At 37.4% G+C, this 21,259-nt stretch overlaps 1 protein-coding gene and 2 pseudogenes across 7 annotated transcripts in view; 2 read left to right on the top strand and 1 right to left on the bottom strand.

The window, feature by feature from the left end:
- NUP98 (nucleoporin 98) overlaps nt 1-15,807 on the top strand; it is an 88,242-nt gene extending 72,435 nt beyond the window's left edge. For all 7 annotated transcript variants that reach the window (XM_025051578.1, XM_025051575.1, XM_025051577.1 and 4 more), the window contains 8 exons: nt 2,961-3,118; nt 3,846-3,989; nt 4,764-4,906; nt 9,337-9,558; nt 12,212-12,453; nt 12,952-13,106; nt 14,269-14,380; nt 14,479-15,807. In XM_025051578.1, coding sequence (XP_024907346.1) covers nt 2,961-3,118; nt 3,846-3,989; nt 4,764-4,906; nt 9,337-9,558; nt 12,212-12,453; nt 12,952-13,106; nt 14,269-14,380; nt 14,479-14,696 — 1,394 coding nt within the window. In that variant the 3' untranslated portion in view covers nt 14,697-15,807. The remainder of the gene's footprint in view (nt 1-2,960; nt 3,119-3,845; nt 3,990-4,763; nt 4,907-9,336; nt 9,559-12,211; nt 12,454-12,951; nt 13,107-14,268; nt 14,381-14,478) is intronic.
- On the bottom strand, nt 5,492-5,610 carry LOC112485361 (annotated as a pseudogene).
- Nucleotides 15,291-18,714, top strand: LOC107196161 (annotated as a pseudogene).
- The last annotated feature ends 2,545 nt before the right edge of the window (nt 18,715-21,259 follow it).

Genomic DNA, 21,259 nt, shown 5'->3' with positions numbered 1-21,259 from the left:
TTACCTGAAGAAACTAGCAAAAGAGCATACTAAACCCAAATGGTAGAAGGAGGGAGGAAATATTAAAGCTTAGAATAGAAATCAATGAAAATGAAAACAATAGAGAAATCAATTAAACTAAAAGTTCTTTGAAAAGGTCAAGAAAGTCTACAAATCTTTACACTAACCATGAAAAAAAAGGAAGGACACAAATTGCTAAAAACAGGAGTAAAAGAGTAAACATTACTACCATATAGAAAGGGAATACTGTGAGAAATTCTGTCAGCAAATTCAACAAATTTGATAAAATTGACAAATTCTTTGGAAGATATAAATTACCAAAAGTGACTCAAGAAAAAATAGAAAATTTAATAGATCTATAACAAATAAAGAAATTGATTTTGTAATTTAAAATCTTCACTCAGAAAAACCCAGGCCCAGATGTCTTCTTGGTGAATGATCTGTTATATTTAAAGATGAATTAATAACAATCTTTTACAGTTCTTCTAGAAAATAGAGGAGGGTGAAAATGAAAATGAAAACATAAAAACAATAGAGAAGTCAATAAAACTAAAAGTTCTTTGAAAACATCAAGAAAGTCTACAAATCTTTACACTGACCATGAAAAAGAAGGAAGGACACAAATCGCCAAAAATATTATTACCCTGCTATCAAAGTGAATCTGCCAAAAACTTAACAGCTAACATCATACTTAATGTTGAAAGACTACATGATTTCATTCCAAGATTAGGAACACTATTTCTCTACAGTATTGTAATGGATATTGCAACCAGTGTGTTCAGACAAGAAAGAGAAGCAAAAGTTGTACAGATTAAAAAGGAAGAGGTAGAACTGTCTTTATTCACAGATGGCATCATTTTGTATGTAATGGTCCTATGGCATTTACAGAAAAGGTAGTAAGACTAATAAACTAGTTTATCAGTATCTCAGAACTGAAGAACAACATACAAAATTCAGTTCTGTTTCTACTTATTAGCAACAAACTGCAAAAATGAAATTTTAGAAATTCCATTCACATCGCATCAGAAAGAATAAAATACTTAAGGAATAAATGTAACAAAAGTATGAGACTCATACACTGAAAACTACAACATTGCTGGAGAAATAAAAGATTAAATAAATTAAGAGAAAGTCTATGTTCATGGACCACATTTCAGCCTCAGCACTGTTGGCATTTTTGGCTGGTAGTTCTTTGTTATGGAGGCTATCCTGGCATTGTAGGATATTCAGCAGCATCCCTGCTCTCTAACAAAAGAGCCCTCTCCTCTCTAGTTGTAACAACCAAAAATATCTTCAAACGTTGCTAAATATTCCCTGGGGGGCAAAACCACCCAGTTTGAGAACCACTGACAGATTGGAAACATCAGCATTGTTAAAATGTCTATTCTCCCCAAATCAGTATATACATTTGACACAATCTCTGTCAAAATCTCCAGCATGCATTTTTGCAGGTCCTGATTCTTTCATAGAAATGTTGAAAACTTGCACAGAGTTCCAAGTGAACACAATCAGGGGACTCTGCATTTTCTGATTTCAAAACTTCTATAAAGTTACAGCAGTCAAGACAATGTGGTACTGGCATAAGGATAAACATACAGATCAGTGGAACAGAAATGAAAATTTAACTATAAAACTCTTTCTCTTATGGTCAGTTATTTTTGACAAAGGTGCCAAAACAATTTACGTGTGGAAAGGATAGTCTTTTCAACAAATAATGCTGAGATAGTTGGATATTCACATGTAAAAGATGATTTAGATCCTTACCTGATACCATACACTAAAATCAACTTGAGGAAGTACCCTAGAATCCTATGATTTGCTCACATATATGCTCTCATCAATGGGAAAGTCTATGAAAAGTTAAGGATTGGCAGAAGTTGATTGGTGACGTGATCTTAATGAATGGTTATATTGAGATATAATATTCCAATTTCTTCTCTGACCATGACCATCTTTAGTGACCAGGATATTTGTATGTGTTGGCTAGTAAACCCTCTCTTTGGGTTTCTGTAGATACACAGAAATACTCTTCTTTTCCTTTGTTGTTATTCACCTAGAATATAATAGCTCATGGTCAAGTGAGCTGCAGTACTTCCTGCATGAATCATAGTCCAGTCATGCTTTGGTTACTTATATACAATCAGGGAGACAAGTTGGCTTAGCAGCACGTTTCTAGATGTGTTCCTGATATGTGATTTCTTTCCTTCAGGCCCCTCTGGTTCGTGAAGGAAATTCTTTGAAATGAAAACCTTAGTTTCTGGCAGAACAGTACTTTATATAGTCATGTAAGCACTGACCCATATTGAAAAACAAAAGGGAAAGGACTGTTGAGTTTTAGGAGGTTTATATTAATGGCTGAGACAAAGAATTTTTCTTTTAACTCACAGTTTAATGAGATTTTCATAAACTGGAATTCCTATCCTCTCACATTCTGGTTAATTAGACTCTCTTTATTTCCCTAGCCCTTTGCACTTAAAAAAAATTTTTAAGAGAGATTATTGGAACTGTAAAGGTGAAAGACTCAACCATTTTCTTTATAGTATATATTTTTTTCCTTTAGGTTTGAATTTGTCATTATATATATAGTACATTCTAGTTGGGCATGTTTTCAATTATGTCATCTCAGTATTCATTATAAACCTTTGAATCAGATGTTATTTTCCTCTATTTTATAGATGAAGTGCTGTGTCTAGGGTTTCAGAAGTAATAGTACATCTGACAGTGAATTCTGTACACGTAATATAATCCACATGTAATTTAGGTTACAATATTTTGAAGGTTTCCTACCCAAAAAGAAAATGTTAAGTTTTTGATCAGTGTTTTGACACTACTGCAGAAAGCAGTCACAGGTGTTTAAGTTCTGTATCCTGAGGGTTAAAAGAAATAAGGTTATGCTCTCAAGTGTTTCTCCATGTCTGTAAATCCTCAGTATCACCAAAGAACTTCTGTTTTTATTGTAGGTGATCATCGTCTTGCTCTTCTTTTATCTCAGTTGGTGGGCAGCCAGTCAGTCCGGGAGCTGCTTACCATGCAGCTGGTAGATTGGCATCAACTCCAAGCTGACAGCTTCATCCACGATGAGAGACTGCGCATCTTTGCTCTGGTGGCTGGAAAACCGGTATTTTTCTCTTTTCTCTTAAACTCGCTTAAATTTTCTCATAAACTCAAAATTGCTTGAGGTTAAAGCAAAGAGCTATCTTTGTAAATTGTACATTATTACACATAACTAAGCAATTTATTTTTAATGAGAGTATTTTCAGATAAACAATGTAAATAATTTGTGTTTGTTTTTCTAGACGTATTTAAGTTTATATCAACATACGTGTGCATATTTGCATATCTGGATATTCAAATAAAATCAATTATACATAGCAGTTCTACACCTTACTTTTAACTTACTATATATGGATATTCTTTGATGTCGTGAAGCCTCATTCTTTTTAATAGATACTTCTATTTCATTTTATGGATACTATGCCATAATTATTTTAAGCCAATTCTCTGTTGCTGCTTACCTGTTTGATTGCCATCTTAAAGTCAGCTTCCAAAAAGAAAAAAGTTGGTCAGAATTTATATCTTTTAAGTTTTATAAGTCAACTGTGGGCAGTGAGAAGACCTCCTCTTTGCTCTCAGTGAGTCTCATTTCTCATCTCAATCTCTGAGCAGTGATTGTCTAAATTCACCCTATCACCTGCCACCAAGGGACTGTATTTCATATCTGGATTATTAACACTGCTATCTAGATCATTTAAAATAGTACTTGAATAAGTGAATAACTTGCATACTTGGGCAGTAATAAGGTAACATAGAATGTATAGTTGTGATGGTGATTTTGTCTTCTGTAGGTGTGGCAGCTCTCAGAGCAGAAGCAAATCAATGTATGCTCCCAGTTGGACTGGAAACGCTCCCTGGCTGTCCATCTTTGGTATTTGCTTCCACCAACAGCTTCCATTTCCAGGGCACTGAGCATGTATGAAGAAGCATTTCAGGTATATGTGTCCAGTACAGCCAAGCAAGAGTCCTGGTAGGAGTTCTGTTTTTGCCAGAAAAATACTGCAGATAAAAAACCATCAAGTCACATTTCATAATACTTTTTCCTAACTGCTCTTTTTCAAAGTACCCAGGAAAAATTTAAAAGGACCCAGGAAATCATTTTCTTCTGCCTCTTGACAGGGCAACTTTTAAACTTCTCCTAATATCTGGTTTTATTTTATTTAATATGATGAGTTTCCACAACTGACTTTCTTATTGCTGTTTTCCTGCCCTGAAATCAGAGGATTATCCTTCATTCCTAATGTTGTCTGTTCCTTTGGGAATTCCCTGAGATACCGCCTGACCTGAAGTTTGGTATAGCCCCGAATTAGGTGTGAAATTTGCCTCTAAATATCACATATCATAGTTTTTGTCAGTGTCAAGGTTAAAGTATTACTATTTTTAATGTCATTATTTCTTCAGTTCTTACTGTCCATTTTTATTGCCATTGATATTATTTGTCAGGAAAAAAGAGAACACTAAAGAGAATAAGTGTAATAAGAATTGTGACAAGAAAGATGTTGAGATTAGGGAAAGCTATCTGAAATTTTTGCCAGTCCCCTGAAGATAAGTCACATATGTCACTGATCAAAATAAGTTTAAAATCTTTGACATATTTCTTTAGAGAGTGTCACATCATTCTTAATACAAGTCTGGGTAATTGAGACATGATAGCGTCTGTGAAACACACTAGCAGCTGATGTATTGTTTTACCAAATTTTTAACTTCAGAATTCCTCTGAGGGTGACAGATATGCCTGCTCCCCACTTCCTTCATACCTGGAGGGCTCTGGCTGTGTAGTAGAGGAGGAGCAAGACTCACAGAGACCACTTCAAGATGTCTGCTTTCACCTTCTAAAACTCTACAGTGACAGGTAAATCAGAGCCATGCAGTATAGTCACTTGAGGGCTCCGTGAGTCCTTTCCCTTTCGTGCCAGATTGCCATTAGTTTGTATATAGATACTGAAATATAACTTATAGTAGTTGAGTACAAAGAGCACTGAAACTAGAGTTAGAAATCTAAACATTTGTTTTAATCAACTTTCATGAGATATAGTTTACATATAATAAAGTATGTGGTTTGGTAGGTTTTAACATAACTATCATCACAAGCAAGATTAACATTTACATTACCCCCAAAGCGTTCCCTCATTCCTCTTTGCAATCAGTCCGCACACCAGACAACTACTGACTGGCTTTTCATTATGATAGATTAGTTTTGCTGTTCGAGAATTTTATATAATTGGGACCATTGTGTATGTTATATTTTGTACCTGGCTTTCACTCAGCTTAATGATTTTGAGATTTATCCATGTTAATATTTGTATCAGAAGTTTTTTACTGCGTAAGTTATTCATTTATTTATTTTTTATTATTTTTTTAGGTGAGGCAACCCTTAGTTGACCTCACAGATCGCAAGAACCTTGTCAGCTTACGATCCCTTTTTTTTTTTTTTTTACACCTTCAGCACCTGGTCTTCCTAGGTGGTCTCCCATCCAAGTACTAACCAGGCCCAACCCTGCTTAGCTTCCAAGATCAGACGGGATCGGGCTTGTTCAAGGTGGCATGGCCATAGACAAGTTTTTCATTTATTGATGGACAATTAGGTTTTCTTGTTTTGGGCTTTTATGAATAAAGTCACTATCAACATTTGTATGCAAAAATGCTTGTATCATTTTACATACCCACCAAGATCTCTAGTTGCTCCACATCCCTTCAAATTTTGGTACATCAGTTTTTAAAATTTTACATTTCAGTGGGCATAAAGTGGTATTTCATATATTGGTGTGTGTGTTTTAATAAGAAATTGTGAGTGCTTTATCCTACAGTAATATATTAATATATAGTATTACTATATCTAATCAGTTAATTAAAACTATCTCAGTAGTGTCTTTTATATCATATCACACTGAGGGTTTTCACCAGTCAAAACTTAAAATTCACATCTCATTTCCATTCTTCAAATACTTTCTTTTATTTGTTTAATTTTTTTTTAAAGTTTATTGGAGTCAAATACTTTCTTTTAAATATAGCGTATTTATATTAATTATAGAATAATAGTCTTTCATTGTGGTAAAATATATAACAAAAATTATGTTTTAGTATATGTGCTGCCAAAGCAAGCCCTAAAATTGTTTTAATTTGCATTTTCCTAATGCCTAATGATATTGAGCATTTTTTTATGTGCTTATTTATCATCTATATTATCTTCCTTGTAAGCGTCTGTTCAAATATTTTGCCCATTTTTTATAGAGTTGTCTTATTGTGTTGTAATAGTTCCTTATTGTGTTGTAATAGTTCTTTATATATTCCGGATATGAGTTCTTTATTATAAATGTACTTTTGCAATATTCTTCCAGTGTAACTACTTGATTTTTTTATTTTCTTTACAAAGAAAATGAAGTTTTACATTTTTTATAAAGTCCAATTTATTAAAGTTTTAAAACTACAAAATCAGTTTTAAAATAGATATAGGACTGTTGAAATTTTATTATTGTTTATTATTGAATCAATTTTGATCATTTGTTTCTTCTAAAGAATTTGTCTATTTCACCAGTCACCAAATTTATTGGCATAAAATTTTAACATTTCCTTATCCTTTTTTAAATGTCTGTAGGATCTGTAACTTATGTCTCTTTCTTTTCTGATATTGGTAATTTGTGTCTTCTCTCTTTTTTTCTTCATTAGTTTACTTCCAGTTTTTGGTTTCATTGGTTATCTGTTATTCATCCAGCTCAAAATAGACCATAAATCTACATATCAGACTAAAACAATAACCTTCTGGAAGAAAACAAAGCAGGAAATCTTTGCAAATGTGGGTTAGGCAAAGATTTCTAACCATATTCGCAAAGATTTTTTAGACACCAAACACATAATCCATGAAAGAAAAAATTGATAAATTGGACTTCAACAAAATTAAAAATTGCTCATTGAAAGCCTATTAAGATAATGAAAAGACAGATTGGGAGAAAATATTTGCAGTTCACATATTGGTAAAGGACTTGTATCCAGAACAAAATAAAGAACTCTTAGAACTCAATAATAAGAAAACAAACAACCCAATTAAAAAATTAGGGAAAATATTTAAACAGGTGCTTCACCAAAGAAGATCTAGATATCAGATAAGCACATGAGAAGATGTTTGACCTCAGTAGACAACAAGGATATGCAAATTAAAGCCATCATAGAATACCACTGCCCACCTTAGTATGGCTAAAAATTAAGAAGACCTACTGTACCAGTTGTTATGAATGTGGAGCACTTGAAATTCTTATACACTGCTGGCGAGAAATGTAAAATAATATTGGCACTTGGGAAAACAGTTTGGCAGCTTAAAAAGTTAAACATAAACCTACATACATATGATCCAGCCATTCCACTCCTAGGTATTTACCCAAAAGGAATGAAAACATGGCCCGTACACACATGTCGATAGCAGCTTTATTTGTAATGGTCCCAAATTGGAAACAACCCAGAGTTCCATCAACAGGTGAATGAATAAACAAATTGTGGTGCATCTAAACAACAGAATGCTGCTCAGCATTGAAAAGGGATGAGCTGTTAATACATAGAACTTAATTTTACTTAGTTTTGAATAAAACTAAGTAAAATAATTTTACTTAGTTTTGAAAGATGTGAGACAAAGAATACCCCAAAAATGTACCCACTGTTGATTCTAATTTTTTTTAAAGTTCTGAAAAATACATAACTAATCAATAATGATAAAAAAGAGATCAGTGGTTGTCTGAGAAAAGGGTAGTTGTAGGGAGGAGCAGGAGAGAGGGATTACAGAGGGGCATAAGGAAACTTTTGAAGGTGATGGATATGTTTGTTATCTTTACTTTGGCAGTAGTTTCACAGGTGTATACATATGTTAAAATTTAAGAAATTTTTAAATATATACAGTTATTGTATCTCCGTTTTTTTAATGTAAAAAAGAGAGAGAGATCTCAAGGTGCCTGAAATGGAGAAACCAAAGCCAGAATGAGATAGTAAACCTTATTCTCATGAAAGGTAGAATTGTTGTGACTAGAACATAAAATTCACATCTTATCCCTTTAAAATAGTCTAGAACTGCACTGTCTAATATAATAGTTATTCACATGACTGATAATTTAAATTGTAAAAAATTTGAAATTTACTCATTCATACTAGCCTTATTTTAAGTGTTTAATAACCACATGTGTCCAGTGGCTATCATTTTGGTCAAGGCAGATTATAAAACATTTCCATCATCGCAAAAAGTTCAGTTTGACAGCACTGGTCAAGAAAAATTCTACTCATTATTCATAGAGGTGTTAGGAAATTATAAAATGTCTGGGATCTTAGATAAAAGGGAATAGTTATTGGTTAGTAATCTAAGCCCCAGATCTTTAAAACTTTTAAGTATGGGATCTTAGTTATACTGGTCTTAAGACTTGGGAATTCCAAGCCAGGAACTTAACACATAAACTAGTCTAAGACCATTAAATCCCTGGGCCCCCAGCAAAAGAAAAAGTAAAAGTCTGTGTAGGGACACTTCAAAACCCAGGGCACCTGGCTTTCTATGAAAAGAATACCCACTGTAGACAAAATCAGTTGTAAAAATTACAAGCCATATACTACATCTACAGTCTTTATGTAGACTATAGCTTACTACTCATGAAGAGTAGTTAGCTGTTCAAACAGGAGAATTAGCAGTCCAACAACTTCAGTTAGTAGAATAATCTGAAAGATACTAAGGTAACTGTTTTTTAAATAGTTAAGGAAAGTAATCGACCCTATAATGAAGGAGTAGGAGGGTAAGATCTGTGGAGACTCCCTTTACAAGGATGGTAAAATATATGGGCCAAACAAATGCCAGCAAACCTATTAAATCACACAGCCACAGAAGAGAAAATGCCTTGTTTTTTCTACAGGCTATAATCTGGCTGAACCTAGAGGTAGATTGATACAACACAGTCTGAAAAGAAGACTGTGAGACTGTAATGCTTCTGCTCTCAGTTGCCTATGTACCTTTTTGTCTTTTAAATAGCAGTCCCCAACCTTTTTGGCATCAGGGACTGGTGCTCCTACAAGAATCTAATGCATAATGATCTGAGATGGAGCTGAGGCGGTGATGCTACAGACAAAGCTGCTCTCACTCACCTGCCACTCACCTCCTGTTGTGCGGCCTGGTTCCTAATAGGCCATGGACCAGTACCAGTCCATGGCCTGGGGGTTGGGGACTCACTCCTCTTCTAAGCCATAACCAGAACAGTTGACATATAGTGCAGGTAGTCTGCTGGCTGGATATGGTAACCGCCAGCATATTCTCTTTTGCAGACATTATGATCTCAACCAGCTGCTGGAGCCTCGAAGCATAACAGCAGATCCTTTGGACTACCGTCTGAGCTGGCACTTGTGGGAAGTGCTGCGGGCTCTTAACTACACACATCTCTCAGAGCAGTGTGAGGGTGTGCTGCAGGCCAGTTATGCTGGCCAACTGGAAAGTGAGGGGCTCTGGGAGTGGGCCGTCTTTGTCTTCCTGCACATTGACAATTCCAGGTGAGTGAGAATTCATTGAACCCACTGAATGCATCTAGAGCTACAGGGCAATGCTAAAGGAATCAGTCTCTTAGGGTTCAGCTCAGCAGGTAAGTGTTTAGAATGTATTTGGGGGTCCAGCCTTGTGATAAACTTGAAGACAGTTCAACCAGAATCCATGACTATCTCTGTATTCATGCAGACAAGTTAGAAATGAGACTGCCTTTGAGTGCCAAATTATGCTCTTTATCATAAGGCTTCTCAGTTGTCTGAGAAGGAAGAAGAGATCTCTGTGAACTGCAAAATCTCTGTGAATCTTTCTAGAGATATAAGATTCAAAGAACCTATAAAATTGGAATAGGAAATGATTAAGTGGAAAGGGAAGGATATGGCTAGATGGAGGAATCCCATTAATTTAGGCACAGATTGACTTGTATGTGGCATGTTTAGAACTACAGTAGTTCCCCGTTATCTGTAGTTTCATTTTCTGCAGTTTCAGTTACCTGTGGTCAGCCACAGTCTGAAAATATAAAATGGAAAATTCCAGAAATAAACAGTTCATAAGTTTTAAATTACATGCTGTTTTGAGTAGCATGATGAAATCTCTTGCCGTCGAACTCCATCCTGCCTAGGTCAAGAGTCATCCCTTTGTCTAGCGTATCCACACTATGTACACTACTCACCTGTTAGTCACTCAGTAGCTATCTTGGTTATTCAATTAACTGTCGTATAACAGTGCTTGTATTCAAGTAAGCGTTTTTTTTTTTTACTTAACGGCCCCAAAGTGCAGGAGCAGTGATGGTGACAATTTGGGTAATGTCAAAGAGAAGCTGTAAAGTGCTTCTTTTCAGTTGAAAAGGTGAGTTAGTACATTAGAATAGGTATTTTGAGAGAGGCACATTCACATAACTTTTATTACAGTATATTTTGAAAATTGTTCTATTTTATTAGTTAATCTCTTACTGTGCCTTATTTGTAAATTAAGCTTTATCATATGTATGTATGTATAGGAAAAAAACTGTGTGTGTGTGTGTGTAGTGTATATATGTATAGGGTTCAGTTTCTTCAGTTTTAGCCATCCACTGGAGGTCTTCGAACATATTCCCCTCAGTTAAGGGAGAACTACTGTATGCAGAAATAATGTTGGCTGAGCTGCCTCAGTGGATCTGTGGAGTGAAGCAATGGTTTGGCAGGGAGGGCCCCTGCTTTATCTTTGTCTACTGGCTTTCTCCATCTCTGGCCTTCTTTCCATCCACCAACCTCCACCCCTCAAGTGTGATAGTATTGTATGTACCAGTACATCCTTATGTGGATAATGTTTGATTCTCTTTCCTGAAAGAGAATCTATATATTTTGTCATATAGTTCTTTTATATATATTTATAATCTGTTGTAAGTACTTTGCATATGTTCACTCATTTAATGCTCATAATGAACCTATGTGATAGGCACTGTTATTGTCTGTTTTACCGATGAGCAACCCAAGGCACAGCAAGATTTGAGTAACTTTTGCTCAAAGTCTTATTGCTAGTAAATAGCAGAGGAGGCTTCCAACTCAAAACGCCCAAGAGTCTGTAGTCTTAATCACTATATTGCGCTATCTGTCATGTTGTATGGCATGGAAAGAAGTTGAGTTTTGTAGTCAGACCTGCTTAAATTCTGGATCTACTATGTATTCACTTTGACCCTGGAGTAAAGCTTACTCACATTTGACTTTGGGTAAAGATATTCTCCAAGCCTCAATTTTTTAATTCGTAAATCATAACACTAATACCTATTCAAAGGCGATAGTGGTATTAAAGCAGTCAGAGTATATAACATCTAGCACAGCCTTCCCTTTAAGGAATTTCTTTTCTCTTTTTCAGGAAGCAAAATGACCCCAGACTTTTTTTTTTTTTTTTTTTTTTTTTTTTTTTAGTTTATTTTACATGATAAATGGTGGGCTGATTGGATGACTGAGGATTTAGAATTGGCTGTGGAGAAGCAGATCCTTTTTGCTGGGGAAAAAAGAATGTATGGAGGCAGTTATGAGAGACTTAGGAGTTCAGAAAAGAATCTCAAATGAGAATACTTTTTGTCTGAAATTAAAATGGCTGGTCCTTTCACCCAGACAGAAAAGGACTCTCCTTAAGAGGCCTCGAAAGCAGGGTGAGTTTAGCCTAAATGTAGAGGTAGAGAGAAAATGAATTAGGAAGGTTAGTGGCTTTGAGGAAGGAAACAAGGACCTGGAAGAGACTTGCAGTTGTTTTGCTTATTTGTACAGACCATGTATGTGAGAGTAAGGGAAGGGGAAAAATTAGGAATGAACTGCAGAGGACTGCTCTATGAAATATAGAATTCCCCTATCCCAGTCTTTTATCTCCTATTACTAGAAAAGAAGTTAAAGGAGAGATCCTAGCTAGGGAAAGCCTCTTCTGGGCAGTGGCAACCTTCCCTAACCTCAGACTTTTTTGACCATGAAAATATAGTGTGCATAGATACTTGATATTCTGTTTTGTTTAAAAAACAAATGCTGGTGTGATGGCTTTTGATTTTTTTTAGTGAAGTTTGAGGTGATCCATTCAGGGTCAAGTCCTGCAGTGGGAAGGACTGCCCCCAGGGCCAGTGTAAGCCGTCTGAGACAGCCTTCTCCACCAAAGAGGCTGAGATTTATTCCACCTTATCTCTTCTGACAGCATGCGTGAGAAGGCTGTTCGTGAGTTGCTTACCCGGCACTGCCAACTGTTGGAGACCCCTGAATCTTGGGCTAAGGAGACTTTCTTGACCCAGAAGCTTTGTGTGCCTGCCGAATGGATTCACGAGGCCAAAGCAGTGCGAGCACACATGGAATCCGACAAGCATTTGGAGGCCCTCTATTTATTTAAAGCTGGGCACTGGAATCGCTGCCACAAACTCGTCATACGACATTTAGCTTCTGGTGAGTGCTTCACTCAGGCCTGTGTCTCCTGGAATCACCCCAAATTCTTCCAACCTCTGAACCCCACAATGAATCATGCCAGAGATGATTCTCAGTATGGGACGTGGCAGGTGTGAATCAGTGAATCAGATTACACTTTGTGTAAGCTCTCTGTGCAGAAGAGGCTTGGCCAGGATGAGAGGCTAGAGGAGAGGGGTAGATAGCAAAATTGTTACATTATTATTAGCCAGGAATATTCTTGTCGTGTGCTAATTATGTTAAGCTTTTTGTTTATTTAGGGAATTTTATTCAACAACACCAGAAATCTGTTTAGGTAACTGAAGTCAGAAATTCTTCAAATTTTTTAATAGAATTTCAAAATATCTACTTGAAATTCTCAAGTCTGACCCAACATTATTTCCCTTTCCTTCCTGTCTTGGATTTCTGCCATGTCCTTTCTCTGCACTTTTGGGAACCATATACTTGTGCAGACATAGTGCTCAATGTTTTGTTCTTCAGATGCCATCATTAATGAGAATTATGACTACCTGAAGGGATTCTTGGAAGACCTGGCACCTCCAGAGCGCAGCAGCCTGATCCAGGACTGGGAAACATCTGGCCTTGTTTACCTAGATTATATTCAGGTCCTTGAAATGCTCCACCATATACAACAGGTACCCGAGTTCCTTAAATCACTGGTTCGTTTTCCTTTTCCCTGACCCTTAAAGCCACAGAGACCTCAAAAGGCCAGAGCAACAACTTGAAAAACTCATTGGCTAGAGATAGCACTGTCAGTGCAGCAGGAGGATTTATTACTATCTGATATCATTTCTTTATTTTCTGTAAGTTTCCTGAGAGCAAGACCTTGTCTTACCTTATTTACCACCTTTTAAAGTCAGGTTAAAGTCAGGTTAAAAACTGGATTCTGGAGATGAAAGAATAATATACTTCTGTAGACTCTGCAAAGCCCCCCAAAAAGTGGATTTAATAAAAGATACTTCTTGGAAGGGTTGAGTGAGCCATTTGGAGGAGGAAGAAGTGATGGAAACTTAGTAGGTAGGTAGTTTAATATCAGAGTTTGAGAGAGGAGGGATAACCGAAAGTCATGAGACAAAGATGAGGTGCTACTGGAAAGTATTCACAATGTAAGTTATTAATAAAAACATAGGCTGGTTTTTTAGAAAGATTACTTTGGTTACAGTATGGTAGGAAAAAGGATGTAGAAGGGATGACACTGAAGATTATGATCAAACTCTTATGATATTTCAACTGAGAAGGAATGGTAACCTGAGCTAGGCAATGGCCCTGACAAAGGGAATGGAAGACCGGATATTAAGCTAGATATAAAGATTGAATAATCATCAACACATCGATTGTTATAGAAGCCATAAGATTGGATCACAATACATAGGGAGAGGCTGTATGGTGAGAAGAGGGTTATGAACTTGAAGTCAGGAGACCTAAATTAAATGCTAGTTTGAGCCATACCTCTTATTAACTATGCTCTTAAAAAGTCATACCATCTTTCTGAACCTAGATTTATGTAGATTTTTGGTGCTAAAGCTTGCTAGTTACATGATTTGAATGTTGGTCTCAAGATTTGCCCAATCCAAGGCTCTGTACACGATATTACTTTCCTCTGTGAATTACAGCTAAGGTTGTAACTTGCCCTCAGTGACTAGGCAGGATGGTAATGACATGGCACTACTGGCCAGCTTCTTGGGTTTCCCCTCCCTCACCTTACTGTTGTTTCAGAGTTTTGCATAGTCGGTCTATGGGTAAGACTGGTGATAGGAGTTCCTCTTGACCTCATTTAGTTTCTCTGCTTCTTCGTAGGTGGATTGCTCAGGTTATGAGTTGGAGCAGTTACATATCAAAGTGACCTCACTCTGCAACCGGATAGAGCAAATTCAGTGTTACAATGCCAAGGATCGCCTAGCTCAGTCAGGTAAGCCTCTCACCTCTCCCTACTTCCAGCCTACTTGCCCTACTGGCCCACAATTCCCCACCTTTCATTCTTGGTTCTCATTCCATTTTTTTCTCCAGACATGGCCAAACGTGTAGCCAACCTGCTGCGGGTGGTACTGAGCCTTCAGCATGCCCCTGATGCAACTTCTGACTCAACGCCAGACCCTCAGCGAGTCCCTTTGCGCCTGTTGGCTCCTCACATTGGCCGGCTTCCCATGCCTGAGGACTATGCCTTGGAGGAACTGCGCAGCCTCACACAGTCCTACCTTCGAGAACTGACTGTTGGGAGCCAGTGAGCCCCAGGCTCCTCCCATCACACTCACATGCTCATTCACACTCACCACACACAGGTCCCCTGCATTGAGTTGATTGGCAGTGTTTGCCATTCTCTGGGTTGTCTGTGGAATCTACCCTTTCTTCCTGCTGCCCCATGCAGCATCCTTCAGTTATTCAGGGCTTTCCTTAATACAGAACATAGTGTAAGGGCTTTTGGAATAGAAAAAAGGTGGCAAGTCTCTTTTTACCATCCTTAAGACAATTCATTTTTTTCTTTTTAAAATTAGTCAATAAAGCATCTTTGGCATAATTCCCCTAAAGAACCAGAGAATCCTTTTCCGCCTTCATCCATTCTGGATCTGTGACCCTCCATGCCAACCTGCTACTCTACTCCTGCTCCAGCCCTTTTATACTAGGACTCTTTAGGAATGAGACAGATGATGGGACAAATGTGTTGACCTACGACTGTCCTTCCTTAACAGATGAACTGTCCACAGAAGGAAGGAGAATCTGTTTTTTAAAGTAGATTGATGGCTTAACACTGAGTTTTAGAGTCAAAAGAGGGTTGGACTGAGGAAGCAGAACAGGGTCTTTCTGACTCATTTAGGGTAGAAATGAATGCCTGCCGTGGAAAGGTGGGTCTTCAAGACTTGTTTGTTCCTGCCTTGAAGGTTTCGTGAACACCAAAGCTTCCCTACTACCATGTGCAGGAACCCTTGGTCACAGATCTCATGTCTCTGGGAAGCTCCTAGAATTGTTTGGTCCCTGGTTTTCAGTCATCTTACTGGGCCTCCTGTCTGGATTTGCCTCAAGAGTTTCGATAAAACATAGCAGATTGGGTAGCCCTCCCTGTCCCCTCCGTTCTAGCCCTAATCATCCCCCACCCTCCATCTACAATTCCAGAAGATAAAACCATCATTGAGGCAGGCAAGGAGCTTGGCTTCTGGGTCAGGCAGAGGGCCTTTGTTAGACTGCTGCCAGCTATGGGGAGCCCCAGGTAAACAGCCTGAGACAACTAGTGTTAGGACTGTCACAGACAGACAACATGGCCACTCCTGGGCCTTTATGCATGAAAATTATGTAAAGGTTTTTATTAAAAATATATATATATATAAATAAATGATCTTTATTTTCCTGCCAAAATGAAGAGATGAAGAAAAAAGTCCCAAATGAAAGAACAGGACAAAACTAAAAAAAAAAAACAAAAACAAAACAAACCTAAATGAAATGGAGATAAGCAATTTACCAAATATAGAGTTCAAAATACTGGTTACAATGAACTTAGAGAAAATAAATAAACTCAGCGAAAGCCTCAACAAAAAGATAGAAGCAGTAAACCAGAACCAGTCATGATTCTTGATGAGGGATTGAGGAGGGGTTCTCAGATTGCCCATGGCATATATACTTAGCATTCAAAGCTTCCTTGCTCTTCTGCTCTGGGGGTTTTGTTTTTAAACCTTAGACCATACTTTACCTTTCTAATTTATCGGTTTTCATTGTGTAAAGGGAATAATGATCACTGATGTTGCTGCTTCACAGAGCTGTTTTTGAGAGGGATGAAAGGAGGCTAATGAGTACTATTTAGTTTTTTGTTTTGTTTTATTTTGGTTGTGGGAATGCAAAATGTCATAACAAGAATATATAACAATTACAAACATTTACATACCTAATGACATTAGCAAAATATACGAAGCAAAAATGGACAGAATTGAAGGGAGAAATAGACCTCTACAATAATAGTTGGAAACACACCACTCTCAATAATGCATACAACAACCAGACAGAAGGAAATTGAGAACTTAACACAATAAATTATATCTAACAGACATATAGAGTACTCTGCTGAACAATACCATACACATTATTTCCAAGTGCACATGGGACATTTCTCCAGGTTACCCATATGTTAGGCCACAAATGAAATCTCATTTTAAAAGGTAGGTATCATGTAAAGTATCATCTCTGACCACAACAGGATGAAGTTAGAAATCTACAACAGAAGTAAAACTGGAAAATTCACACATTTGTGGAAATTAAGCAACATAACCAAGGATCAAAGACAAAACCACAAGGGAAATTAGAAAATACATAAACATTAATGAAAACGAAAACACACCAAAATGTATGGAACATAGTGAAAGTTGGTAGTAGGGGAGAAATTTATACCTATAATGCTTACATTAAAAAACAAGAATGAGCTCAAATCAATCTAACTTTATAACTTCAGGAACTAGAAAAGGAAGAACAAACTAAACCCAAAGCTAACAAAAGACAGGCAATAATAAAGATTAGAACAGAGATATATGAAATAAGAAAATAGAAAAGCAATTGAGAAAATGAAAACAAAAGTTGGTTCTTTTGAAAAGATCAGAATTGGCAAACCTTTAGTTAGACACACTAAAACCTCAAATTTCTAAAATCAGAAATTAAAGTGGGGAATGTACAGATTCTGCAAAAATAAGGATTTTAAAGCAATACTATGAACTGCTGTACACCAACAAATTAGATAACTTTGATGAAATGGACAAATTCTTAGAACATAAAACCTACCATAATTAAATAACAAAGAAATAGAAAGTGAATAGACCTATAACTAGTAAGGAGATTGAATCAGTAAAAAAAAAAACAAAAAACCTGACAAAAGCCCAGGACCTAATGGCTCACTGGTGAATTCTACCAAACATTTTAAGAATACCAGTCCTCAAACTTTTCCAAAAATTTGAAGAGGAGGGGCCTTCTCTGGGCTGGCAGAGTGGAGGCTGCACCTTGGGTTGCTCCCCTCAATTCCGTGTCGCCTCCACTAGTCACTGCCACCGCCACCATCATCGTCACGACTCCCCCTTCCAACCTACTCCCTGCTGCCGTCCTCTTTCCTCAGAATGAGCTCCCCAAAAGTAGTGGCCATTAAGGCCTGAAAGCAGGGGCCAAAAAGAGAAACATCTGAAAAATGAGCTGAGGCACAGAAATGTTAAGCTGCAGCCCATTGTTGAGAGCTGATATAAAGCAGAAGATTGAGCTGCTGATGTCAGCTCTGACAAGCTGTCCTCTTCGGAAAGGCTGGAGCCTCAACAGGAAGCCCCCTTAGTTCCTCCGCTGCCACCTCTGCCAGACCCTACACCCCCAGAGCTGGACGAGGAGATCCTGGGTTCAGATGATGATGAGGAGGACCCCATGGACTACTGCAAAGGTGGCTACCATCCAGTGAAAATTGAAGACCTCTTCAAGGTTGGTATCATGTTTGTTATTAGGGAACACTTCTCTACTGTTTGGCTGTGCTGGGATATGCAGGGGAAAAGATTTGTTGCAATGAACGTTCTAAAAAGTGCCCAACATTATACAGGGACAGCCTTAGATGAAATAAAATTGTTTAAATATGTTAGAGAAAGTGATCCCAGTGACCCAAATAAAGACGTGGTAGTACAGCTAATGGATGACTTCAAGATTTCAGGCATGAATGTAATATATGTCTGCATGGTCTTTGAAGTGCTTGGCCACCATCTTCTCAGGTGGATCATCAAGTCCAATTATCAAAGCCTTCCAGTTCATTGTGTGAAGAGTATCATTCAACAGATCCTCTAGGGGTTAAATTATCTACACAGTAAGTGCAAGATCATTCATACTGACATAAATCCAGAAAACATCTTGGTTTGTGTGGATGATGCATATGTGAGAAGAATGGAGGCAGAAAGCAGTGAGTATGCCTTGACAGCAAAAACCTATAGGAAAAAATTATAAAAACAAAAAGAAAAAACTGTAAAAGGAGCAAAACAGGCAGGCTGAATTATTGGAAAAGCACCTGCAGGAAAATTGAAGCAAGAAGTAGAAAGGAAAATAATAGAAGAAAATGTCACATCAGCTGTACCTTCCAATGAGATGATGACTACCACCCAGAGGTGAAACTAAAAACAGCTGGATTAGAGGAGGCCGCTGAAGAAAAGACTGTGCGTGACAAGGCAAGGATGTCTGCTTTCACCATTTCCATTCGACATAGTACTCAAAGTTCTAGCCAGGGCAATTAGGGCAGGAAGACAAATAAAAGACCTCCAAAAGGAAGAAATAAAATTATCTGTGTTTGCAGATAATATGATTTTATATGTAGAAAACTAAAGATTACACATACACACATACACACACACACAGCTAGAACTAATAGATGAATTCAGTAAAGTATCAGGATACAAAATCAATATACAAAAATCAGTTGCATTTCTATACACTAACAATGGAAAGGAAATTAGAAAAGCAATTCCACTTACAATAGCATCAAAAAGAATAAAATATCTAGGAATAAACAAGCAAAGAGCCAAAGACATGTACACTGAAAACTACAAAATAAAGAAGACACAAATGGAAAGACATCTCATGTTCATGAATTGGAACACATTAAGATGTCTATACAATCCAAAACAATCCACAGATTTAATGCAATCCTTAATAAAACACCAATGGCATTTTTTTTTTTTCAGAAATAGAAAATCCATCCTAAAATTCATAGAATCTCAAAGAACCCCAAACAGTCAAAACAATTTGGAAAAGAAGAGCAAAGTTGGAGGATTCACACTTCCCGATTTCAAAATTTACTACAAAGCTATAAAAATCAAAACTGCAGTACTGGCATACAGACGACACAGACTAGAAATAGAAATAGAATAGAGAGCCCAGGAATAAAATCCTTGCATATATGGTCAAGTGATTTTTCATAAGGGTGCCAAAACTGTTTAATGGAAGAAAGGACAGTCTTTTCAACAAATGGTGGTGGGTAAACTGGATATCCACATGCATGGAAATGAAGTGGGACCCTTACCTAACACCATATACAAAAATTAAGTCAAAATAGGACAAAGACTTAAACGTAAGACCTAAATCTAAAATTTTAGAAGAAAATGTAGGACAAAAGCTTCACAGCATTGAATTTGGCAATGATTTCTTGGATATGCCAAAAGTGCAGGCAACAAAAGAAAAAGTAGACAAATTGGACTACATGAAATTTTAAAAATTTCGTTCATCAAAAGACACAGCTGAGTATAAGGCAACTCAGAGAATGGAGAAAATACTTGTAAATTATGTATCTGATAAGGGATTGGTATCTAGAATATAAAAAGTCCTAGAATTCAACAACAAAAAAAGAATTCAATAACTGGACAAAGGCTTTGAATAGACATTTCTCCAAAGAAGATATACAAATGGTCAATAAGCACATGAAAAGATGTTCAACATCACTAATTATTAGGGAAATGGAAATCAAAACTACAATGAGATACCACCCTCCACCCTTTAGAATGGCTGCTATCAAAAAAAATTAAATTAAAATAAATGTTGGTGAGGATGTGGAGAAATTGGAACCCCTGTGCATTGCTGGCGGGAATGTAAAAAGGTATACCTGCTGTGGAAAATGGTATGGAGATTCTTCAAAAAGTTAAAAATAGCATTACCATATGATCCAGTAATTCCACTTCAGGGTATACACTCAAAAGAACTGAAAGCAGAGTCTCAAAGAGGTATTTGTACACCCATGTTCACAGCATATTTGCACTAGCTAATATGTGGAAGCAACCTAAGTGACCATCAAGGGATGAGTGGATAATCAAAACATGGTAAATAAATACAATAGAATATTATTCAGCCTTAAAAAGGAAGGAAATTCTGACATATGCCATAACATGGATGAACCTTAAGGACATTACATGAAGTGAAATAAGCCAGTCACAAAAAGACAAATACTGTATGAGGTATGCAGTCAAAATCATAAAGAAAATAGAATGGTGGTTGCCAGGGGCTGGGGCTTGTGAATCTTAAGTGTGTGTTTCTGAAAATATCCTGACCAACTCACTGGACCCATAGTGCAAATTGCTAAGTGCAAAGTGCTAGGTGCTTGCCTTATATTATTGCGTGGTCTCGGTTAATCCTTATAACTTTTGAAATGAGGACTGTTAATCCTATTATCCTGTTTGAGAAAGCTGAAACCCAGAGTTTCAGCATCTTACATCCGTCAGACTGCTCCTAACACAGCTGAAAGTGACCATAAAACCTGTGTTTTCCCTGCTCGTCAGTATAGCTCATGGTGTGCAGGCATGGGAAAAACACTGATGCTCCTATGGGGATGGCTGTGGGGGCTTGGAGGTGAGGATGTGGGCTGCATCTCCTGCTTTGTGGGGTCACTTGAAACAGCGTGAGGCTCAGCTTTACTCCTACCAGTAGCAGAGAACTCACTTGGCAACAAGCACCTGGAGGGAGAGTTGACAGTGTAAAGGGAGGGTCCAGAATTCAGCAGTGGTGGCAGAGCTGGGAGGACAGTTATCATCCATATGACGGCCCGGCCCCTCTCACCCTTAAGCCCCAATATCCTGCAGATTCTCACACTGGCATCTCTTTACCCTTTAACCCCTCAGGCTTGGCCTGAGCGGAGCCTAGGTGCTGCTTTACAGAAGTTAAATAATTCAGGTCCCAGTGACTTGAGGTGTCAGTTTCAGTTGCTCTGTTCCCATGGGCACAGGTGTCCAGACGTTGTAATTAAGCTAATGAAAAGAGCCAGTGAGAGGGGCCTGCTGTCCTGTGCTTCAGAGGGCTCAGGTCTGATGGAGTC

The sequence above is a fragment of the Pteropus alecto genome, unplaced genomic scaffold, assembly GCF_000325575.1.
Source record: "Pteropus alecto unplaced genomic scaffold, ASM32557v1 scaffold468, whole genome shotgun sequence".
In the NCBI taxonomy this organism is placed as follows: Eukaryota; Metazoa; Chordata; class Mammalia; order Chiroptera; family Pteropodidae; genus Pteropus; species Pteropus alecto.
Note: the sequence above shows the minus strand (reverse complement) of the source record. Positions and strands in the feature narration are given on the sequence as shown.